The sequence below is a fragment of the Halyomorpha halys genome, unplaced genomic scaffold, assembly GCF_000696795.3.
Source record: "Halyomorpha halys isolate HHAL.00 unplaced genomic scaffold, Hhal_1.1 Scaffold158.1, whole genome shotgun sequence".
NCBI lineage: Eukaryota > Metazoa > Arthropoda > Insecta > Hemiptera > Pentatomidae > Halyomorpha > Halyomorpha halys.
In genome coordinates, this window is record NW_027107138.1 from 499,722 (window position 1) to 520,860 (window position 21,139).

The window sequence follows — 21,139 nt, forward strand, 5'->3', positions numbered from 1 at the left end:
TATAATTTTCCGAATTATCTCATGATTTTGCTAATCGAAAATCAAGAAAAGTACCTTTTATTTTTATTGTTTTACTTTTCAAATATTAAATAAATTAATGATATATAATTTATTTCTTGTTTGAGGCAGGTTGTTTATTAATTGTAATTAAAAATATCAATATTTTCTTTTTATTTTCTTGTAATTCCTACGTTTCGGCTATCATCGAGGATCTATTGATTAAAAATTTCAATTGCATTTAAATTATTTGTTAATTAACTTGATGATGATGTTTTTAATTTTATTCATTTATTGAAATTTACAACTGTATTTTCATAAAAATTCATCTAGTAAATTTTAGGCCAGGTTATAATAATATGATACAGGCTTGTAGAAAAACTAACCATTGGTAATACTCTAATAACATTTCTACATTAGAAGCTCTTAAGGCTACATCCTTTTCAGGCGCCTTAGAAGATTGTCAGGATTGGAAGAGGAAGCAAGGCTAGAAACTAATGGGTTTAGGTATAACCAAATATCTGGTTTGGGCTAGGTTGGTTACATATAGAACATTAAGGTCTTTATGTTTTATTTAATTTGTGACAAAGTAAGGAGCATTGAGGATTTTGAATTCTAAGGATTGGATATGAGAGGAATTCGAAGGTTAAGTGGAGTCCCAAAGCTCAACTCCGTATGTCCAGATAGGCTTTATTTTATAGTCATGTAGATCAGTCGTTTGTGATGGATTGGATGTTCTGACCGTTTTCCTAATGACTGTTGTAATAGTCGGATCTTTTAAGTCTACTGTGTGTATTCCAAGCTAGTCGTTTGGATGATGATATAAAATGATATTATAAATGAGGTAGAAGAATATATGATTCAAAATTAAAAAAAAAAAAAATAATTATTGATAATTAAAATTTAATTGATTTTTTTTTATTTAATACCGGATCGGCCTGGTGGGCCTTACTTGGTTAATTATTTTTACATGACAGCTAGATTTTTTTTGTTGAATAATTAATTGTGGGGTGTTACAGTCTAGTGCGATAAATACCCCTAACTATTTACAACGTAATAAATATTGAACAATTGTGAATAATAATAATGAATTATAAAAAAAAGTATATATAAATAAAAAAATAAATAGATAAAAACAATAATGCTTAAGAGGAAAGACTAAAAAAAAATACATTTATACAAAAACAATGACATTTATAGATTTAATAAAAATAAATAATTGACTTCTAATGAGAGAGAAAAAAAGTTCATTTGAAAAAAGACGAAAAGAAAAAAAAAAATAGTAGTAACAACAATACAGATATAGATAAATATAGAACTTATAGCAGGATGTCCTGCAGCAATCTGGCTTCAGTCTTCGAGAAGAGGTTGGATTTCCAAAGTTGTAAATTAAAGCTCCTTTAATTGCCGGTAACTGGAATCGTATGATCCGTTTTTAGATGAAGTCGTCTATCGATTCCACTTAATTGAAATTGTTACTAAAAAGATCCTTGAGGATGGCTGGAAAGGCCGAAACGTAGGAGTTACAAGAAAATAAAAAGTGTAAGAGTATCTGGATATGTTTTATTATAATTGATAAATTAATGATTTAATTTATTTAACTAGAGTGTTCTTTATAATCTAAAGTTGATCAGAAAATCATTTGGAGGCTCCCTTCCCTAATCTGGAGGGCTCCCCATATCTTAAAGTGCCTCGGGCCCCTACATATAAAGAAACCCTTGACGTCGAGTGACAACATTGATCAATTATCATTCTGATTCTTCTCTTGGATAGATCACCTCATTTCAGTTTATGGATATAATTTATTTTCAAACACATGAAGACATTAACATGGGCGTACCCAGCGAGGAGCAGAAGGGCACAGCTGCCCCTCCATATTAGTAAAAGAAAATATTAATTTAATAAATATTAAATTTTTTTAAAGTAAATACTAATTCTAATAACTAATAAAGAACTGCGACAATGATACATAATGTTTAAAAATATTGGTTTCATTCTGCTATTCCTTGCTGAAATGTCACAACCTGATTGACTATGGCTTGCCCCCCCCTAATTTTGATCCTGGGTACGCCTTTGGATATGAAGATGAATGAGGAGGGCCCCATTAGCTGGGAGATGAATGGAAGGATAGCGAGATAGACAAGAGGGTGAAGTGGCCACCTATAACCCAATTGTTATAAATAAATCTCTTTGGTTGTTTACCTAATCTAAAAGCAGAAACGGGCTCCATCAATGATCCACATCCGCTCTGTATAAGATAGCAGTTCTCAAGAACTAATTTATTTTAGGAAAGAATCGCCAGTTTTCAGGGCCGTGTTCATTCCATGCTTAAGATGAAGTATATTTTAGTAGACCGTAGATGTAATTTAAGAAGTTGTATGAAAGGTGTGATCTGAGAAGAAAATACATTGAAAAGTGACAATTATTTTTAAAGTGTGCCAGAATTTTGTCCTTGTATAATGATTTTCATATTTTTATACCTGAATATTATCTTTCCTTTCCGTCCCGCCCCGCCCCCAATATACCATAATTGTGAGGGCCCTTATCTTACATTCAAAACATTTACTTAAAGCAAGTACTGGCCGAAGTGCAACGACGTTTTGTCTTCTCACATTTACTTTTATATTTTCATGAATAATAAGATGTCCGCGGCGACACTCATTGGGTCAAACGGAGCACAGAGGTGGGACGTGTGAAAATACCCTCCAAAAATCATGTTGATGAGTAATACTCAAATACCTACAAACGAATTCACCTTAATTGGTTCACCCATCAAACAATACTTGTAAGCCATAGACCTAATTATACACATTGTTTCGGTATTGAGAAAAAAAGGAGTTTTTACTGCTCGTTATTATTTTGTTTTAAACTATCCAACAAAAAATGTTTCGGAAAAGTCAATACCAACGGAAGTTAGAGTACAAATTGTAGATTTATAAAATTAGGTTTGTTCCTTGAAATATTTTTTTCTAAATTTGTTTGGGCACTTCTAATTTAATAATAACTTCGTTAAGCAATAACTTCATTTTTGCACATGCTTGATTAGAAATAATGAGTTTTATTGACCTTTGCGATGAGACTATTTTCCCATAAAAGTATACATATTGGAGCAACTTTTGTGTAAGTTTCATTGATGTATTGAGATGTATGGAGTCAGGGGCCTTCTTGGAAGGTGTAACCAGAATAAGGTGAGAACAATGATCAAATTAACTACTATGTATCAAAGTAACATTTTATTTATAGGAAAAAGTGATTTTAATGACGGAAAAATTAAGGTTTATATTTTTACACGTGAAAAAATTACCAAATTTATTTTTTTTTAACAATTTATTTATTGCTATTTACAACTGTATAAATATATATACATCAAGTAAATTTGCTATAGGTGATATAATGACATGATACAAATATGTGGAGAATCTATCCATTGATAGAACTCCAAAAACATTTCTAGAGGGGAAGATCTCGAGGCCATCTTCTTTTCAGACGCCTAGGAGGATTATTAGGTAATGAAGGAGGAACTAGATTAGAAACGATTTGGTTTGGGTGGTTGGGAAGTTTATCATGGAAGAATTGGTATCTGGTTCTGGCCAAATTGGCAACATATGGGACATTGCGGTCCTGATAGATGATTTGATTTGTGACAAAGTAAGGAGCATTAAGGATTTTGGACAGTAAGGATTGGATTCGGGACGAATTCGATGGTTTAATGGAGCCCCATAGCTCAACTCCGTTTGTCCAGATAGACCTTATAACAGTCATGTAGATCAGTCTTTAGTAATGGATTGGAAGTTTAGACCGTTTGTCAAGTAAATATTGTAATAATCGACGAGCATTTTCCTGTCTTTTCAGTATTGTATGAGGATTCAATGTCAGTCGTTTGTCCAGATGTAGTCGTAAGTAACGGATCTGTTCTACAGGGAAAAGTGGGGTATTATTAAAAGATACTGTGGGGCAAGATGAAAGTTTACGAAGAAGGGTCAATTTGATTTGGTGGGGTTTATTGGAATTTATTTTAATCCTCCAGTTTTGGCACCATTCTTCAAGGGTGTTGGTGTGAGATTGGAGTGTTTGGGATACAATGGAAGGATCATTGTTCATTGACAATAGGCATGTTTCATCGGCATACGTGGTGAGAATAGTGTTACGATGGGTTGGGATGTCAACTGTAAAAACTGTACAAAGGATAGGACCAAAGATACTGCCCTGACATACAGCAGCAGACTGATGAAATAGGGATGTATAAGCGCTTTTGTGATTTACTTGAAATAACCTGTCGGAGAGATAAGATCGGATAATGAGAAAATATGTAGGGGGTAGGAATTTACGGATCTTGTATAGCAGTCCCGGGTGCCAGACTCGATCAAAAGCCTGTTATACATCAAGAAAGACTCCCGAGCAGTACATTCCGCGCTCCAATGAAGACGAGACAACGTCAAACATAGAATGGCTTTGTCGGAATCCAAACTGGTGATCAGGGATTACGTGGTTGGAATCTAGGATGGGGTACAGGCGTTTTAATATGAGTTTCTCAAGGATTTTGCCCATGATAAGTAACAGAGTGATAGGACGGTGGGAGGATAGGTGTTCTGGCGGCTTTCGAGGTTTGGGAATCATTTTGATTATGGATAATTTCCATGGGTCAGGAAAATATGTGGATCTGAGGACAGCATTGTAGATGTAGGTGAAGAATATAACAGATTTTCGAGGAATATGTTTTAGAATATGGGATGTAATTAGGTCATAACCAGGAGCTTTGCGGGATGGTAACTTCTGAATGATGTTGGATATCTGTGATGGATCTGTGATGGATAAAATGGTTTAAGAGGAAGGGTCATTTGAAGTGGAGTATTCAATTCTTTTTCAATGTATTTGATATGGGTTGGATTAAGGATGTCAGGGTATGGCTCAAATGTTTTAGAAAGGTGCTGACAGAATACCTTAGTTTTTTCATTGTCCGATTTCGTCCATGTTTGAGATTCAGTAAGAAAAAAGGTTAAAGTTCTTGAAGTTGAGAAGTTTCCGAGCAGTTGTCCATAAAGAATAGTCAGTAGTCTTGAGGTTTTCAGTTAAGTTAGTTAAACTTTGCATTTTGAATTTTTAAGTTCTGTTTTAAGTTTGTTTTTCAATTTAGTATAATATGTTTTATCTGTTGGGTATCTAGTCCTGTGCCAGTTCGCTCTTGCTCTGCGTTTTTCCTTTAAAAAGATGTGAATGTGCAAGTTAGAATGTATGGTATTATTAATTTTACTGATAGTCGTGTTGTCGTATATGCAAAATCTTATAGATTTTCTAAAGTTTTCTATGGCTTCGTCAATGTTATGTTTAGTCTTAAGTGGAATTTTTAAGTCCAGTTTGTTTTCTAAATCATCACGAAATTTGTCCCGGTTAACTCGTCCTTTAATCAATGAAGGATGAGAGGGCTTAGGACGAATTTCGAATGTAAGAAAAATATAACTGGATTGTGGTCTGAGGAAAGGTCATCTATAGATTCGATATATAAGAAATATTTTCTACTTTTTACTTTTTATTTTTTACCCACTCGTAACGTTTCCTCTTAAGGAAGTCATTTTTCCAGTCATTCTTGTAACGTATTTTTTAATTCGGAGTTTGACCATTCTCGGCGCAGAATACCACTTGGCGGTTAGATTTCAAGCTAACAGGTTCGTTTTATTCTCTTTTTCCCCTTTCTTTATTTTCTCAATTTTCCTTACCCGCGTTATTGCTTATGTTCACCATATATTATTATTTCATTTATTTCAAAATATTTTTTTTTCTATTCATTTCTTTTGTTAAACTTTACTTATATTTTGCCTCTTTATCAATTATTATATATTTTCTTTCTCTCAATTTTCTTTTCCTTTCCATTATTAAATTATTAATAACTAATATATCCATATTTCTTTGCATTATATAACTTCATTTTTATTTTATTTCCTTAATTATGTTATTTTTACAACTTATTCAATTACCTATTTATACATTTTATTTTCCACTTCCCACATTGCTTTATTTTATTAATGCCATTCTGTAAAATTATTCACTTTATATTCTGTTTATATTTTCTTTTTTTCTTTTCTATATTCATTGGTTGTTATCTTGTTCAGTTCCCTGATGAAGGCTAGAAACTCTAGCTGAAACGTTGGCACGATTAAATAAGTTACATCAACATATTTGTATTTTATTTTGACCCCCTAACCATCTTCTCGTATAAGTTATCCACGGTCAACTATCTCTCATAATTATAGAGAATGGTCCGGGAACAGGAAATTTGGGAGCTGATAAATATATCTGGGATATCAGGACGTTTATTGAGGGATGTAGGCCAGTAAGTAAGACTCATGGGCGACAGAATAGAATACCTGTTCCGGATAACCTACGGCAACCAAAGGTTGAATTGAGGGTCTGCCATATGGAAGCATTAGTAGCGTCACATTTGGCCAACAGCCAAAGCTCATCTCCTCCAGCACTCTCGGTGGTAAGAAGTAACTCGGCTGAGGGAAAGCCATCTTGTCTTTCTACCAGAAGCAGGCCATTTTTTCTTTTTTGTCTCTCATCAGGAAAATCGACTATGAGTGAGTAGAACTACTGGAGTTGTTTCCAGAAGCAGAGGAGAGAGAGAGAGGCATACGAATGTTGAGGGAAGAAGGAACCATGGAGTAAGTCGATCTAGCAATAGTTAGCATCCGCATCATCATCAACCACCTCAATTTTATATCTACAATTTCCATAGCCCGGTCATTCAAAATTAACTAACCATCTAATCATAAATGTTTTCTTTCGGCCACCCCCTACACCACTTGTAACTTGGATAATAGAATTTTATTTTCATTTAATCATGTCTCATTTTTTCAATTATACAGTCCTCTCAATCCCAACCAACCAACCAAAAGTGAAGTGTGTCTGGCAATTCAGTTGAAGGCACGCTTCATACAATAACTATTGCAGGTAGTTACACGGGAAAGGATATTACCATGGGTATTGGATTTACAACATCCCCATCGTTGATGTTTGGCATTATAGTCTCCTCCAGTAATGAAGCGCGATCCGAAGGATTGGAATAAAGAATCAAGGTGGTTGAAGTTTATTGGTTGGTGGAAAGGACGAGTTAAAATGATTACAGAGGTTGAATAGATAGCGTCAGTTGGAGTGGAAGAAAGGTGGGAATGGGATAAGGATTTATGGATAACGATGCAAAATCCGGCGTGTGAAGTGTTGTCTGGGAAGTCTGATCGATAATTAATGTAATCACGTATGTAGAAATGTGTCCGTTGAGTAAAGTGAGTTTCTGTCAACAGTGCAATATTTGTGTTTATTGTGGAACAATATATCGAGTTTGTCACGGTGGTTATCTAGTCCATTAGCGTTCCACAAAAGGAAAGCTAGGGACTTTGCACTCATCGTGGGAAATTATTGGGAATTTCGGTAAGGATTCTAGTGAGAAGTGTGATAAGCGGTTTAATAGTATCTTGGAGATCCAACAGGAAGGATGCTAGGATAAAGTTTACATCGGGTGGATTGTAGTTGAAACGTAGATGTGGATCAGGGGCTGGGTAATTTGTATGACTCGGAACGTGAACCCCAGGTGTTGGGTGAACCCGTCGTGGGGAATGGGGTACAGGATCTATTTTAACAGTTAATTGGAGTGGGTTGTTTATTTGAACAGTAGGGTGACTAGGAGCTGGAAGTGGATGCTCCGGAGGTAATTTAACCTTTAAAGGTAGATGACGGGAAGGAACAAGAACGAGGAGTTTGAGACTGAGAATGAGAGGTCTGGGGATAGGAATGGGAGACCTGAGGCGCCTGACGTTGAGGCTGCTGGTTCCTTGTGACTTCAGAGTATGGTTGTGGTCTTCTGTATTTCTGGCGATGATGGTCTGAGATGGTTGAAATAAAAGGTTATTGCTGGTTGAGTTGAGTTGCATTTTTCTCTAATTCTGGCAAAATACCCAACTTCAGGATGTACCTGAGTGCGATTTTTCTCAAGAGTTTTTAATAGACCTCGCACTGTCTGTAGTTGGCCGGGTGGTCTTTCGAACAGAGTGCACATTTGGCTGGCACATCTCTTGATTTCTGGCAGGCGTTTGATCCATGGAGGCCGGCACATTTAATGCACCTTGCTTGGTGTTGGCAAGCGCATGGCATTTGTGTGTCCTAAGTTTTGACAGTTCGTGCACTGCACTATTATAGATTTCTGCCTGGCCTGCTCAAAACGTACCGATGAAAACACAAGTCTTGTGACTTGAAAAAATTCGCTATTTCATGCTGGCTCTAAATCCATGAAGAACAGCATGATAGATTTCGGATGTTATGTCCGAAATATATCTGTCCTATTTCCTCTAGGCTACTTTTTATTTCGCTTGTGGGGGTAGTTGAATGTAGCCCTCTTAAAGAACACTCTGTATGCTTTTTCGTCGCGAAGTTGGAAGCAATGGAAGTTGTATTTTTTTGAATTCAAATAATCTATTAGAATTGTATAATGTTCCTTCGTGTTAGTATTAATTTTTATATCTTTCGCTCTTGAAAAACAGCGGAAATTCGTCTGACTTATCAAATTGGCAATTTCCCTACCAAAGGAAACGAAGTTTTCGATATTTGTAACATAAATAGGTAGTGGCTCAGGTTCTGAGAAAGTAACCGGTTTCGAAGTCTTGTCTGGTTGTTTGTTAGCGGCAACAATATTATTGCTGGTAGGAGTGGTTGGTAAACTTGTTTCACCAGTAGTGACTGCAGTGGTCTTATTGCGCGTTTTTGCTGTTTTTTCGACTGACTATTTGTATTTGTCCGATTTATTTATTTTTTTCTTGTTAAGAGAGTTTCCCGGAGAACCGGGGGCAATGTTTCGTTGGCGCTTTTGAAGCGTCCGTCTTTTTAAATATTGAGAGTCTGATTCGCTTATTTCTCAGACTGCTGTCTCCTCTTCTGAATTTTCGCAGGACTTATTCCTATCTAATTCCATATTATTTTTGTCCATATTGGATAAAAAATACCACCCACTTCTGGGAAAATAATCACGAAATAAATTTTAAAAATTTATTTTTAATATATGCATACATAAACTATTTAAAAATCAACGGCAAAGAGAACGGCAGTATCTCATCACTGTGCAGCTGATTTTTCACGAACAAATTAAAAGTTTTAATATTTAAATCGAAATGGTTTGTATCCAAAACAAACCAGCCAGGGATTATACCTAAAAGATTCACCTCGATTGTTTTTATTACAAATTCAATAAGACAAGCCCTCAGGTTAACAGACAGTCGCATATGGTATTTTTTACTAACTCATAACAGAAGAGTAGCTTTCAGGACAAAAAAAAATGTGATATGGGGCAGTCTGAGGTAATTAATCCGAATGATAGCAAAATTACAGTCTACTTACAACAAAATAACAATTAATCCTTTTATTTTCTCTTAATATGAGTTTGTTCATCTGAGTATAGGTTTTTGTGCTAAAATGGAAACTGTAGTATGCCAACATTAAAACAAAAATTTTGTTTGATTGCACATACACAGAGTAAATTAATGCCCTTAATCAATTTTAAAAGAAATACAACATTGGATTTACACAATTGTATGCCTTTTTTATTCTATTCTACAAATACTTTTTTAGAATAAATCAATATATTTTTTATTCTACAAATATAGGTTAACTTTTAGTTCAAATATAACCTGCGAAAACCCATATATCGTTGGAATTTCATGTACCATCGGTCTTAAGGGGGATGGGCAACCCTGTTTGTTATAAATAGTCTTCATTTTTTTTTCAAAATATGTACAGATCTACTTCTCAAATTGAGGTCTAGACAAATAAATGAATAACAATTATGTTATTTTATCACTAAGAGATTCTAATAAAAACTCTAAAATATATGAACGCTCATATAAATGAGCGTTGCTAACTTTTCGCGTCATTAGATTTTAATGGAGGGCCGCATTCTACGGTGAATTAACTGGTCCATTTGCTTTAACGTCCATATGATAGAACTGAATTTAATATATATAAAATATTGTTGTTTGATATTTCTTGCTTTTGTAAAACAATAACATGCTTTTAAGTAACATGCTTATGCTGCTAAGTAATATGGTTTTGTAACAGAATAAATGTTTAATCAATTTGGATCTACCTGATACATAACTTAATGTATCATTGTGTATCTAATTGTTAATGAGTATATTTGTAAGGTAATAAGGAGCATCAAGGATTTTACGTAGGATTTTGGATTGTAAGGATTGGATGCGGGAAGAATTTGATGGTTTGGTGGAGCCCCAGAGCTCAATTCCATATGTCCAAATTTGTCTGATTATCGTAGTGTATACTAATTTTTTGTAGTGAATGGGAAGTTTAGAGCGGTTGTGAAGTAAGTGTTGTAGCAGTCGGAATTTACGAGCAGTTTCTTGTTGTTTCAGTCTCGTGTGTGGATTTCAAGTAAGTCTCTTGTCAAGATGGAGTCCTAAGTATCGAATCTGTTCAACAGGCGTTAGTGAAGTATTTAGAAAGGATACTGTAGGACAGGAGGGTAGAGGCTTACAACGGAGAGTTAAGGTGATCTGATGGGATGTTTCTGACAATTAGTGTAAACGGTCCAACACTGTAAGAAAAGTGGTTCGATAAAAGATTTTTATCTTTATTGATAAAAATATTGTAATCATTCATATAGTTGAGAACATTTTAACTACGTAATCGGTGAGCTTTATTCTTTGAGATAAATAAAAAAATCAATTTTCCTTATTGTTATTGCCGTATGTTCTCCAATTACTTCTTTCTATGTGTGTTACAGACATCATTAGGTGGATGAAAATCAATTATTTTGTATTTTTATTTTAGGACAAAGAAAAATTTTATCCAAGGATAAAATTAGTGATAGTAGAGTGTTTTCGTAAGTTGTGATAGTTTTTGGTCATTAACCTTATGGCTAATATATCTCAGCTATCTTTTCCTGCCTTTACTCTTTTTTAAGAGAAGATGGTAAAATAATGGGGGTGCGGTCAGAGAACACAAATAAGTTCCCCAACCATCTTCTCCTCACATATATATTCCACGGTCAACTATGTTCTCATCATTGTTTGCTAGTTGTTCACTATAATTTTTAAACTGGTGGAGGTGGCATCAAAGGGCAATTACAAAATTCAACGAGTACAAATGAGAAGACTAATACGAAATTATTGTGGAATTCATTTTGTTATCATTAAATGAAAATCAAAAAGATTGTAGAAACATATCTTATGACCACATTAACCACATATTTTTTATATAAATTAAATAGTAAAATAAATAACTAATATATACATAGTATATAAATATATAAAGTTTATAAGTAAAATATAGAATTAAATAGTAATAATAAAAACTTATTACATTTTTATTCTTTATATATACATATTTCACGTTTTTGTAATGTTTGAGCCGATTCTATTATCCTAAATTTTCTAGGGAAATTATTGTCATATAAAAAGTTAAAGGACTTTTGAAAGAATTCATTTTTTTTTTTCAACACTAAACGATAAAGTCCAGAATTAATAAAACTAAGTTTATTTTGAGACTAGTTAAAATTATTTCGTTTAAAAACAGATTCCTAGTGATGTACAATAATTAAAATTTAATTTGTTTTCGTTGGTTGAATTCAATAGGGTATCCTATACTCTGTTCGCTTATTCCATCTTTTTTATTTAATTTTTTTAATATATTTATTTTATAATATTTTTTTTATTTTTTTCCCCAAAACCCTAATATTTTATAATCGTTTTACCTGATTGAAGATTTACTACGAGGCCTCATAATCCCGGTACACTTTTCCCAATCCTTTCAGAGAGTGATAATCTCACAATAGATCGAAGGATCACTTAACGAGCCTGGACATTTTAGAATAAATTGGAATTACTTTGTGACATTGCGGAACTGGCAGGCGTAAATGAACTGAAGTTAACCGGTAGTCGGACGGTTCGGTGCCTCGGGGCCTAGTGGCTAAAGATAACGACTGATAGGAGAGCTTTAGAATGGTCGTGAAGGGTGCCAAAGGGAGGGCGCATGTGCAGCATCTCGCCCAGCTCAGTTTTGGCCTTTCCTCGCCATGGACCGGAGGCGGCGCAAGTCGCTCAAGATGCCCAACTTCAGGGGGCTCAAGAAGGAAGAAATCCAAAGACAGACCACACTCCTCGTCCAGACCATGAAAGTGAGCATGAGTTCTTTCGATTTTCCGAATCAAACATAATCTTATCCTAATTTTGCATAACTTTCTTGAATTCTATTCTGTTATCAATAGAAAGATGATAACCAAACTCGACTTCTCAATCTATCATTCAATTCCTAGAAGAATCCGTATAGAATACTTTGCTGTCATTAACGTAATTTGTCACTGACTGGACAGAATCTCTTATCACCTCACTGACTGGACAAGATCTCTTATCACCTCACTGACTGGACAGGATCTCTTATCACCTCACTGACTGGACAGGATCTCTTATCACCTCACTGACTGGACAGGATCTCTTATCACCTCACTGACTGGACTGGATCTCTTATTACCTCACTGATAGGACAAACATGAAAGGAAATTGAAGATTGTAAATCAGCACTCTAACTCTTAAGAATCTCATTACTTTTTATTGAACATTCATTGACCAGAGTGATAATAACCGCGATATTAGAATGCAAAATTGAAATGGTTAGCTGCATTATGATATCATTTTTAATACTTAGGTATTTTTTTTATATTTTAAAAAATATTAATTTTCTTTATGTTACTGAGATAAAATTATATTTTAATTCGATAAAAGGTAACAATTTGAGTTATTAATAAGTTGTAAGACCCAATTGTTGTTGGAGTGGTCAGTGTCGACTGAAGACTTGAGTTCGATACCAGCTCCGGAGGATTTCATTTTTCTGGAAAATTTCTGAGCCTGGAAGAATGTATACTCTGGGTCAAGGTTTAGTGAGTAGCTACTTGAATATAGTAGAAGTGGAACTATCTATAAAATTGAATTTAGTGTTGTGAACAACTTGAGATTGAGTACTGCAAATTCAAACCTTCATTCTTTCAACAATTCCAAAGCAATGGTAACTTGTTCGCTTTTCTTTCTGTTTTGAGTGTTAAATTATAATTCGAATAGATTATGTAAAGAGCGCATTCGTTGAGTAATGTTGTATTTGATGCTCTTTGCATATGATATTTTTATATTAAATGTTAAAATGATTGAAATAATAGCATATTTTTCGATTTATATTTATTATGGTATAGTAATGGTCTTAAGTAATATTGGTATCTTTAGGATTCATTCGGTTCTAACAATAAAAAGAAGGCCTGTTTATAATTGGTGTACAGGGGTGACCAAGAAGTGGAAGCTTGGCCACTATTTTGTGGTAGCCGGCCAACATTTAATATAAATGCAGACAATCCCTATTCAATGACAGTTATTCAAATGTTGCACTTTCTCGGTCGGAATAGCGCGTTTCTTGCCCTTGCGAGTCCAAAATTAATTTGGGTTGTCTACAGAATTAAACAAAATCCTTGTTAAAAGTCGTTAATTATTTAGAATTTGATAGATGATAAACTTTTAAAAATATAAATTAAAAATGTACTGAAATTAATAAAAATCTTAATTTTTTATGAGCAAAATCATGAATTACATCTTCAGTCTATTTTTTTGAATACTTCAGTTTCTATCGATAGCAGTCATTGTGATAAGCTGCTTTGTCTTTCTTCACGTTATCGTACTTCTTAGTGATTTTTTTTTATTTGTTTTATAATGTGGTGTTTATTGATGTCTCTATATTCAATATGAAGAGAAAATGGTAAGGGACGCTATCAGTAATGATTCACTATTTTATTAAACTTTACTTCGTTAAATCATTCGCTCATCATTTTTGGTTTAATTAATATGTATATATTTAATTAACATATAATATATTTGGGAATGAGTAGCTGATTGGTAAAGCAATGTACTACAAACTTTATGAACCCGGGTTCCAATTCAGTTTGGCAGATAATTATTTTATTTCTCTGTAGCCGCGAGTCAGCCCTGTGGGTTCTGGAGCCCTCCGGGATCCACCCATCCTTATAAAGTGGGTGCCCTTAATTGGGTATAAATCTGGCGGTCGAGCGTGATTCTAACCATATCACCACCTTGCACTACCGTTGGTCTAGTAACACACACAAAGTACTGTACCCTTAACCTCCATGGGTTGCAGTGGTACAGATTTATTTTATTTTATTTTTTGAATATATTGATCGCAGGTGCTAGGGGACCTAGCCTAGTAGGTCCTTGTGTAATGATGTCATTGTTCCGTACAGTAGTTTTTAATAAAATGTCAATATCGAGTCTAGTGTAAAAACAAAAAAATTATATCTGATTTTTACTTTCAACTTTACTATAAATGAAAAACACAAATAGTAAAGTGAATTATAACGATCATGTAAAATTTCGAATTTAAGTTTTTAAGATTTAAGTTTTTAAGAATTTATTTTTTTAAGTTTAAGAGAGTAGCATAAAGCTCACCACGGTTTCTGGTGTGATGCGTCCTACACAGTCTCTCCAATTCACTTCTTTCTGCCGCAAAGCGAATGCAAGTGAAAAACACGTGCTCCGCGGTTTCCTCAAAAGTCTGACGTCCAGGGCATTCTGCGTCCAGTTTGAAGCGGTACTGGTAGGCTCTAAATCATCCATATCCGGATATCTATTGGATTACATAAAAATCCACCTCACCATGCTGGCGGCCATACCACGTGCCTACATCAGGTATTAACCTGTATCGGGTGCCCATCTCCCGGAATCTGTAGCCTCCCAACGCTGCTGCCACTGGTCGATGGTTATTTTTCGCTCTTCTTCTCTAGAAACGTGCAAGCGTTGTCCATAGTGCCTGCTTCTTTCTTCAGCAAGGAGTTCCACAGGCGGCATTCGGGCTGTCACGCACCCCGCTCCGTAGGAAACAGTTCGAATAGCGCTAACTGTCCTTAAATAAACTCTGCGATAATCTGAAACACTCATTCATGAACACTATTTTCACCAATTTGATCACAATTTTTAGCACAAAATCATCCAGTGCCTTGATATTGTTTTTTTTAGTACGACTAAAAGGAGCGTATGAGGTGTTGTTACAAAACCATCTGCTATGGACCTCTAATCTTTTTCGTATTATTACTACCACAGATTAAATTATCAAGGAGCGTTGCTACAACAATTAGTTGAGTGGTATTAAAATTTTAAACTTTCAACAATTTTCGAATTTTCCAACCATCTCAAAATATTTTAATTTTGCTAAGTATAAGAAGTACTACTTTAATTTTCCCAACTCTTTTGGATTCGAACTTTAAACTTACCTGTTATATTACTATACTGTTGTCTTATTATATGTTATAACGATATTAACGAATATCGACACAGTAATTATTTTCTTCTCTTTTCAAACACATTATATTTATAAAATTCCAATTGATTAACTTCAGAAATATTGGTAGGGGGTTTTAAATGAAGTAAATCTTTGAGAAAAATGCTAATCATGATTTTCCAAGCTAGAAGTGTATCGAACATCGAATTTCCCAACTTTTTGTGTTTTCAAATTATGGAGGGGACAGTCACTTCCTATCTCATCCAATGTGAGGTCCATGGATCATGTGTGTTAACCTATTATGTGTACGGAAAACAAATTTTCATTGGAACTGCGAATTATTAATAAAAATCAATTCGTAAAAACCGTTTTGTGAAATTATTTTCTAACACACAAAATGAAGCAAAAAAAAAAAATCATTTTTGTTATCTCCTGCAATTCTAAAGCACAATTATCATCAATTTTTATTCACTAAATGATACCAAAAAAGTTTTCATAACCATTATTCTTGTTTACCGTGATTCCTTACGGTTTTCATATACTATTGACTTTCAATTGTGTTTCAAATAATACAAATTAGACTCTACTAGGCCAATTTTAATTTGAGATATAAGACGATATATTAAAAATTGTTTAAATATATTCAAGTGACTTTTCATACGCTTCAAACCTAACAAATGTATACTTTATGGTTATAATTAGAATCTGAGAAAATCCATAATAAATCATTTGAATTTTATCAAAGTATGCAGGAGAAATAATGGTTTCAACTTGATCTAGTTTCGAAATCTGTAGTTGATGGATCGAGTGCCCCAAGGAGGTATGAACGATTTTATTAATTTTTGAGCTACAAAACTGTTATTACTCACCATGATTTTCTGATGAATTAAGAGGGAGTTTATTTTCGGTTTCAACACTCTTTAAAACGTAAAGATCATCTAAAATTATAAAAAAATGTTTTGGATATTGCTTAGTGTTATTTCAAATATACAAAATATTAATTATACAAAACATTATTAATACAAATTAATAATGTTTTGTATAATTAATATATTATTAACTTAACTTAAATATTAATTATACAAAACTATGATTATTAAAATTATACAAAGTACTTCATTGGAAGATATTTTGAAAGTTGGATATTCAAAGCTCGCCAGATTACTTCAATGAGGTTAACAACTAACTCATGTTAACGACCATTTAATTGTTCATTGATATAACGAGTTTGATTAAAATGTCATGTCATGTTATTTATTATTATTTTTTATCTAAGCTTGAGCTAATCCTCTTTATACAATCAGCCTACATTGCATACAAATTATTATTATTTACTATTGTTATTATTTATACTGTTCCATTGCTCAATATAATTTACAATAATCCAAGATATGTTCACTTTTTGGCCAGAATTCGAGGCCTTTATCAGGGCCAAGGATAAAAAACTAGATAACAACTATAATGAATACAAGGAAATGTTGAATAACTAGAAACATAACAAGACGATACCAGATAATATAGCTACATAAGTAGTACTGAAGAAAATTTAGAGTGTAATGTTACAAGAACATTGAAACTGTATGGGAATATAGTAATATTAAAATTAAGAATGAGAGAAGAAAAAAACAAATAAATTAATAAAAATAAAGATAAAGATATGAAAATAAACTAATTAAATATTTATAGAAATTGAAATTTATTTAAAATTGAAGTTATATTAAAATTATAAAGAAAAACTAATATGTGATTACCAAAATATGCAAGAAGAATGACAAAATTAAAGATGTAGACATAAAGTTATATAAGCTGAGTAGTCAGTAATACAAATAACGGTTACATTTAGTTACCAGTTATTACATTATAAAGTGGTGGAAGAAGAAAAAATAAGGATAAAGAGGGAAAAGATGGTAAGAAAAAGAATAAAAGATAGTTAGTATAAGAATCATAACCGTCTGGAGGTAAGTTCCATCTCGTTTTCTTATCTACTTCTTTAATTTTGTCATTCTTCTTACATACTTAATTAATCACAAATAGGTTTTTTGTAATATTTTTTTATGTAACTTTAATTTTAAATCATTTTCAATTTATATATGTATTTACTTAGTTCATTTCATATCTTTATCTTTATTTACTTATATTTTTTTCTTCTATCTAGCATTGATTGGGCCAGACCCCATGGCTATGCTGTTTATAAGCCAATGAATACATTTTTTTTTTCCGGCTAAGAAGCACCCCGGCCAAAGATGGCCTATTGAACTCCGTCCCTCCTATGCTCAATACAGGCCAATTGCCTTTGCAAATCTGGACAGTGTTTAAGGCTCCACTGTCTCGCAATGTTTGGGGTCTAAGATACGATCCTTACCAAAGATCCGGACTCAGATCCTTTCCTTGCTTGGTTGTCCGCTCGCTCAGTTCCTTTAATGCCTTTATGTCCAGGCACTCATTCCACCCGCACCATGTTGGCCAAGGAGAGAGAGTTCTGGTTAGCCTTACACTCCTCCACCAATTTGGAGCGGGTTACACAGTTATCCAGCGCATAAATGGCTGCCTGACTGTCCGTGTAAATCATAATTAGCCTTTCCCTCATGCCCTCTTTTATTAAATTCTGGGCACAGACATTGATTGCAAACACCTCAGCCTGGAATCCTGTGGTGTGTTTTCCTAATGAGATGGATGTGCCTTGATTAAGTATATCCATCCTCCATATTCCTGCTCCGGATCCTTGTTCCATGAAGGCAGTTTATCCCATTGCACGGCTTGTGTGGGGTTGACCCTTCACCTCTTACACTATAGTAGTGTTCTTGTATTTCTTCTCCTGATGATCAGAATGCATAGCCAGGATCCCATCTTCGTTGATCCTCCTGAACAGTCTGCCATTTCCCTCATAAGTTAGGGCCTAGTTTCATAAGCCTATATGCAGAGCTAAGGGCTTGAGCTTCAATCTCTATATGTAGAGGTTTAATGTCCAGAAGAACCTCCATTGCTGCAGAAGGAGTAGTGCTTATGGTACTCGTTATCATGAGGCACGTCAGTCTCTGAAGTTTCCCGAGCCAAGCTTGGGATTTCCTGGTGGTAGCCCTGTACCACCATACAATGGCAGCATATAGGACAATGGGTTTTATCGCTGCCATGTACAACCAATATATAACTTTTGGTTTAAGGCCCCAGGATTTGCCTACGGCTCCTTTACATGCCCAGAAACACCTTAGTGCCTTCATATTGGTTCTTTCAACATGGAGTTGCCACTTCAGTTTACTATCAAGAGTTACACCAAGATGTTTGTTGATTAAGATACGGCGACCTGATTGCATTGTGAGCGTGCCAGAGCCTCCAGGGTTCCCACCTCAGTTGGTGAACCCCCCTTCCACCTCAGCACCCAACACTTCCCTTTCAGAGTCCCTGGATGGAATCGTATTGATTCTGAACGTGGAGGGAGCATCATTAACATCATTGCAAAATCTCCTCCACTCCCCTCTTTTGGCCTTCCTCGCAGCCCTATTGTAGTCAGTTAGTGCACTCTTGTAGGTGTCCCAACAGCCTGTTCTTTTCGCTGTGTTGAAGAATCTTCTCGTGAGTCCTATCAGCCTAGCCAGTTCCTCATTCCACGAGGTTTTATTGTGTTGGTTTGGATCCTGCATACACTGTTATTATCAGTATAGGATCTTATGATCACTTCCGTTAGAGACGTGTTAAGGCATTCAAGCTGCCAGCTGTTCCTGATTGTTCCCTGACAACTCTTGACCTCTTCCTCGAGTTGGGTACAGTAGGAATCCTAATTCATCAACTTTGGATTCCTGTACACCAACTCGGTCATGTCATATGTTGTTAAGTCATATCTAATATACCGATGATCTGAGCATGACTCTTCATCCGAGACGTGCCAGTTCTTAATCATCGGACCTACTCGACGAGTGGCTATGGTTATATCTATGACTTCCGCCCTCACGCTATTGACAAAGGTAGCCTTGCTGCCTCTGTTGAGGACCTCTAAGTCATGCCCTAAAAGATACTCTATAAGAGACTCACCTCCCTGGTTGGTGTTTGTGGTCCCCCAGAGCCAGTGATGAGCGTTGGCATCCATGGAAACCACTGTTTCATCCTTCAGCCAGGTTATCCACCATCCTCCTCAAGGCCGCCGTTGGAATGGCCTCTAAATAGGGGAGGTAAACAGAGGCAAGTGTCACCTCCCTATGGGTTCTCTCTTTGAGGGCCAACTTCGTTGCTGCCAAGTCCCTGGAACATAAGTGCCCAAGAGGCAGCATCTTAAGTTTACTCTTATAAAGGATACAGGTTCTGGTATGCATTGGCACGGAGATAATGCTGTACCCCCGCATGCCCAGTCCGCTGATCCTGCATTTTGAATTAAAATAATATAACCGTCCTTACCCTTAACATACTGCTGTAGAACATTGCAAGCAGCAATGCAGTGATGCAGGTACCCGCCACGGACGTGTCCCCAGCAGCCAGACCTCCAGGATCGCTCTCCATCGCCAGCCTTCTGGGTCCACCATCAGCCCGTCCTCCAGAGCAACCTGCTGCCAGCCCTCCGGATCCACTGGTAATCAGTCCTCCAGATCCACTCGCAGCCTGCGCTCTACATCCACCCATGTTCCGCCTTCCCGATTCCCTCGCTCCAGTGCGATGGGCCGCCATCCCACTTACGCCAGCGCGAGAGGTCGAAGCGGCACTCTCCACATCCATGGGTTCACCAGCCCCTCTCTCCTCCTAGTGCGTACCTTCACAAAGGCCTTCCTAAAATTAAATAAATAGGCTATAAATAGGCTGCTTTCTAGGATCTTAAAAACCCCGTGAAAGCCAGCCTCCTTTTCCAATGCCGACCAGTGTCCATCTTCGTATTCGGGGGTCCGAAATATCTGAGGAGGTCGAGTCCTCCTCATCTGGAAAGGGATAAATGTAAAAAATATTGTTCTCGTTCATTTTGTTCCCACGAGTATGGGGGTTCTTAAAGGCACTGCAGGTACTACCCCTTCTCCCTACAGCGGGCATTAGATACAATGGGGTGCGCCAGGTGCCCCAAGTGGGTCGATATGAGACAGTATATTTTTATACACCCTCTGCCATTCAGCCTCAGTTCGAGCTCTCTACGCCTAGCTTGGGTGTATAAAGGGCCCTTATTGACTTATTGACAGGCATGACGGACACCCACCTCTGTCGTTCGCGAGTCCGATTAGACTCCCCAGGGGGCACCACGCGGAGGTGACAGTTGGCGTTGGCAGGGATAGGGAGGACTGGGAATCCTCATACAGTGAGTAGGGCACTCTGGCCTGATTCATCTACAAAGAGTGGGGGAGACACCCGCACCCATCTCCCTCTCTAGTCCTCCTGTTGTCCTGCCCATAAACCCCCTCAATAAATACATTATTATTATTATTATTTTAGTTTCTTAATTTTATTCTCATTCTTAATTTTAATATTACTATATTCCCATACAGTTTCAATATTCTTGTAATATTACACTAAATTTTTTTTCCAACAATACTTTTATTATTCTGTAATTTCTTTTATTCATTATGGTTGTTATCTTGCTTTTTATTTTTAGCCCTGATGAAGGCCTAGAATTCTGGCCGAAACAATGGCACTAATAAATATGTTTTTATTTAGTTGTGTTCTTCACTAACGGTACCCCTAACTAACTTCTCATATAAATTGAATGGTATTGTTAAGGCTAAATGTACCGCTTCATGTAATGCACCAGAATTTACTTTTCTATTTTCTCCTGAACGGATGGTCTGAATTTGAATCTGTAAAGTGCATTTTGTGTTTTTTGAATTTCGAAGTTACTGAAATTAAGTTTAAA

General features: G+C 35.6%; 1 protein-coding gene and 1 long non-coding RNA gene across 4 annotated transcripts in view; one reads left to right on the forward strand and one right to left on the reverse strand.

The window, feature by feature from the left end:
• Positions 1 to 11,961, reverse strand: part of LOC106678757 (uncharacterized) — a 107,092-nt gene extending 95,131 nt beyond the window's left edge. Inside the window, exon 1 of the long non-coding RNA XR_001342820.3 lies at positions 11,747 to 11,961. This is a non-coding gene — a long non-coding RNA (uncharacterized lncRNA). The remainder of the gene's footprint in view (positions 1 to 11,746) is intronic.
• The window catches only part of stac (C2 and C2B_Munc13-like domain-containing protein staccato), a 149,083-nt gene that overhangs the window by 77,195 nt on the left and 50,749 nt on the right, over positions 1 to 21,139 (forward strand). Inside the window, exon 1 of one of the 3 annotated variants that reach the window (XM_014417498.3) lies at positions 12,041 to 12,169. The exons of the other annotated variants lie outside the window; for them this stretch is intronic. Within the exon in view, the coding sequence (XP_014272984.1) occupies positions 12,068 to 12,169 (102 nt within the window). The 5' untranslated portion in view covers positions 12,041 to 12,067. Of the gene's footprint in view, positions 1 to 12,040; positions 12,170 to 21,139 lie in introns of those variants that run through there. 3 annotated transcript variants of the gene reach the window in all.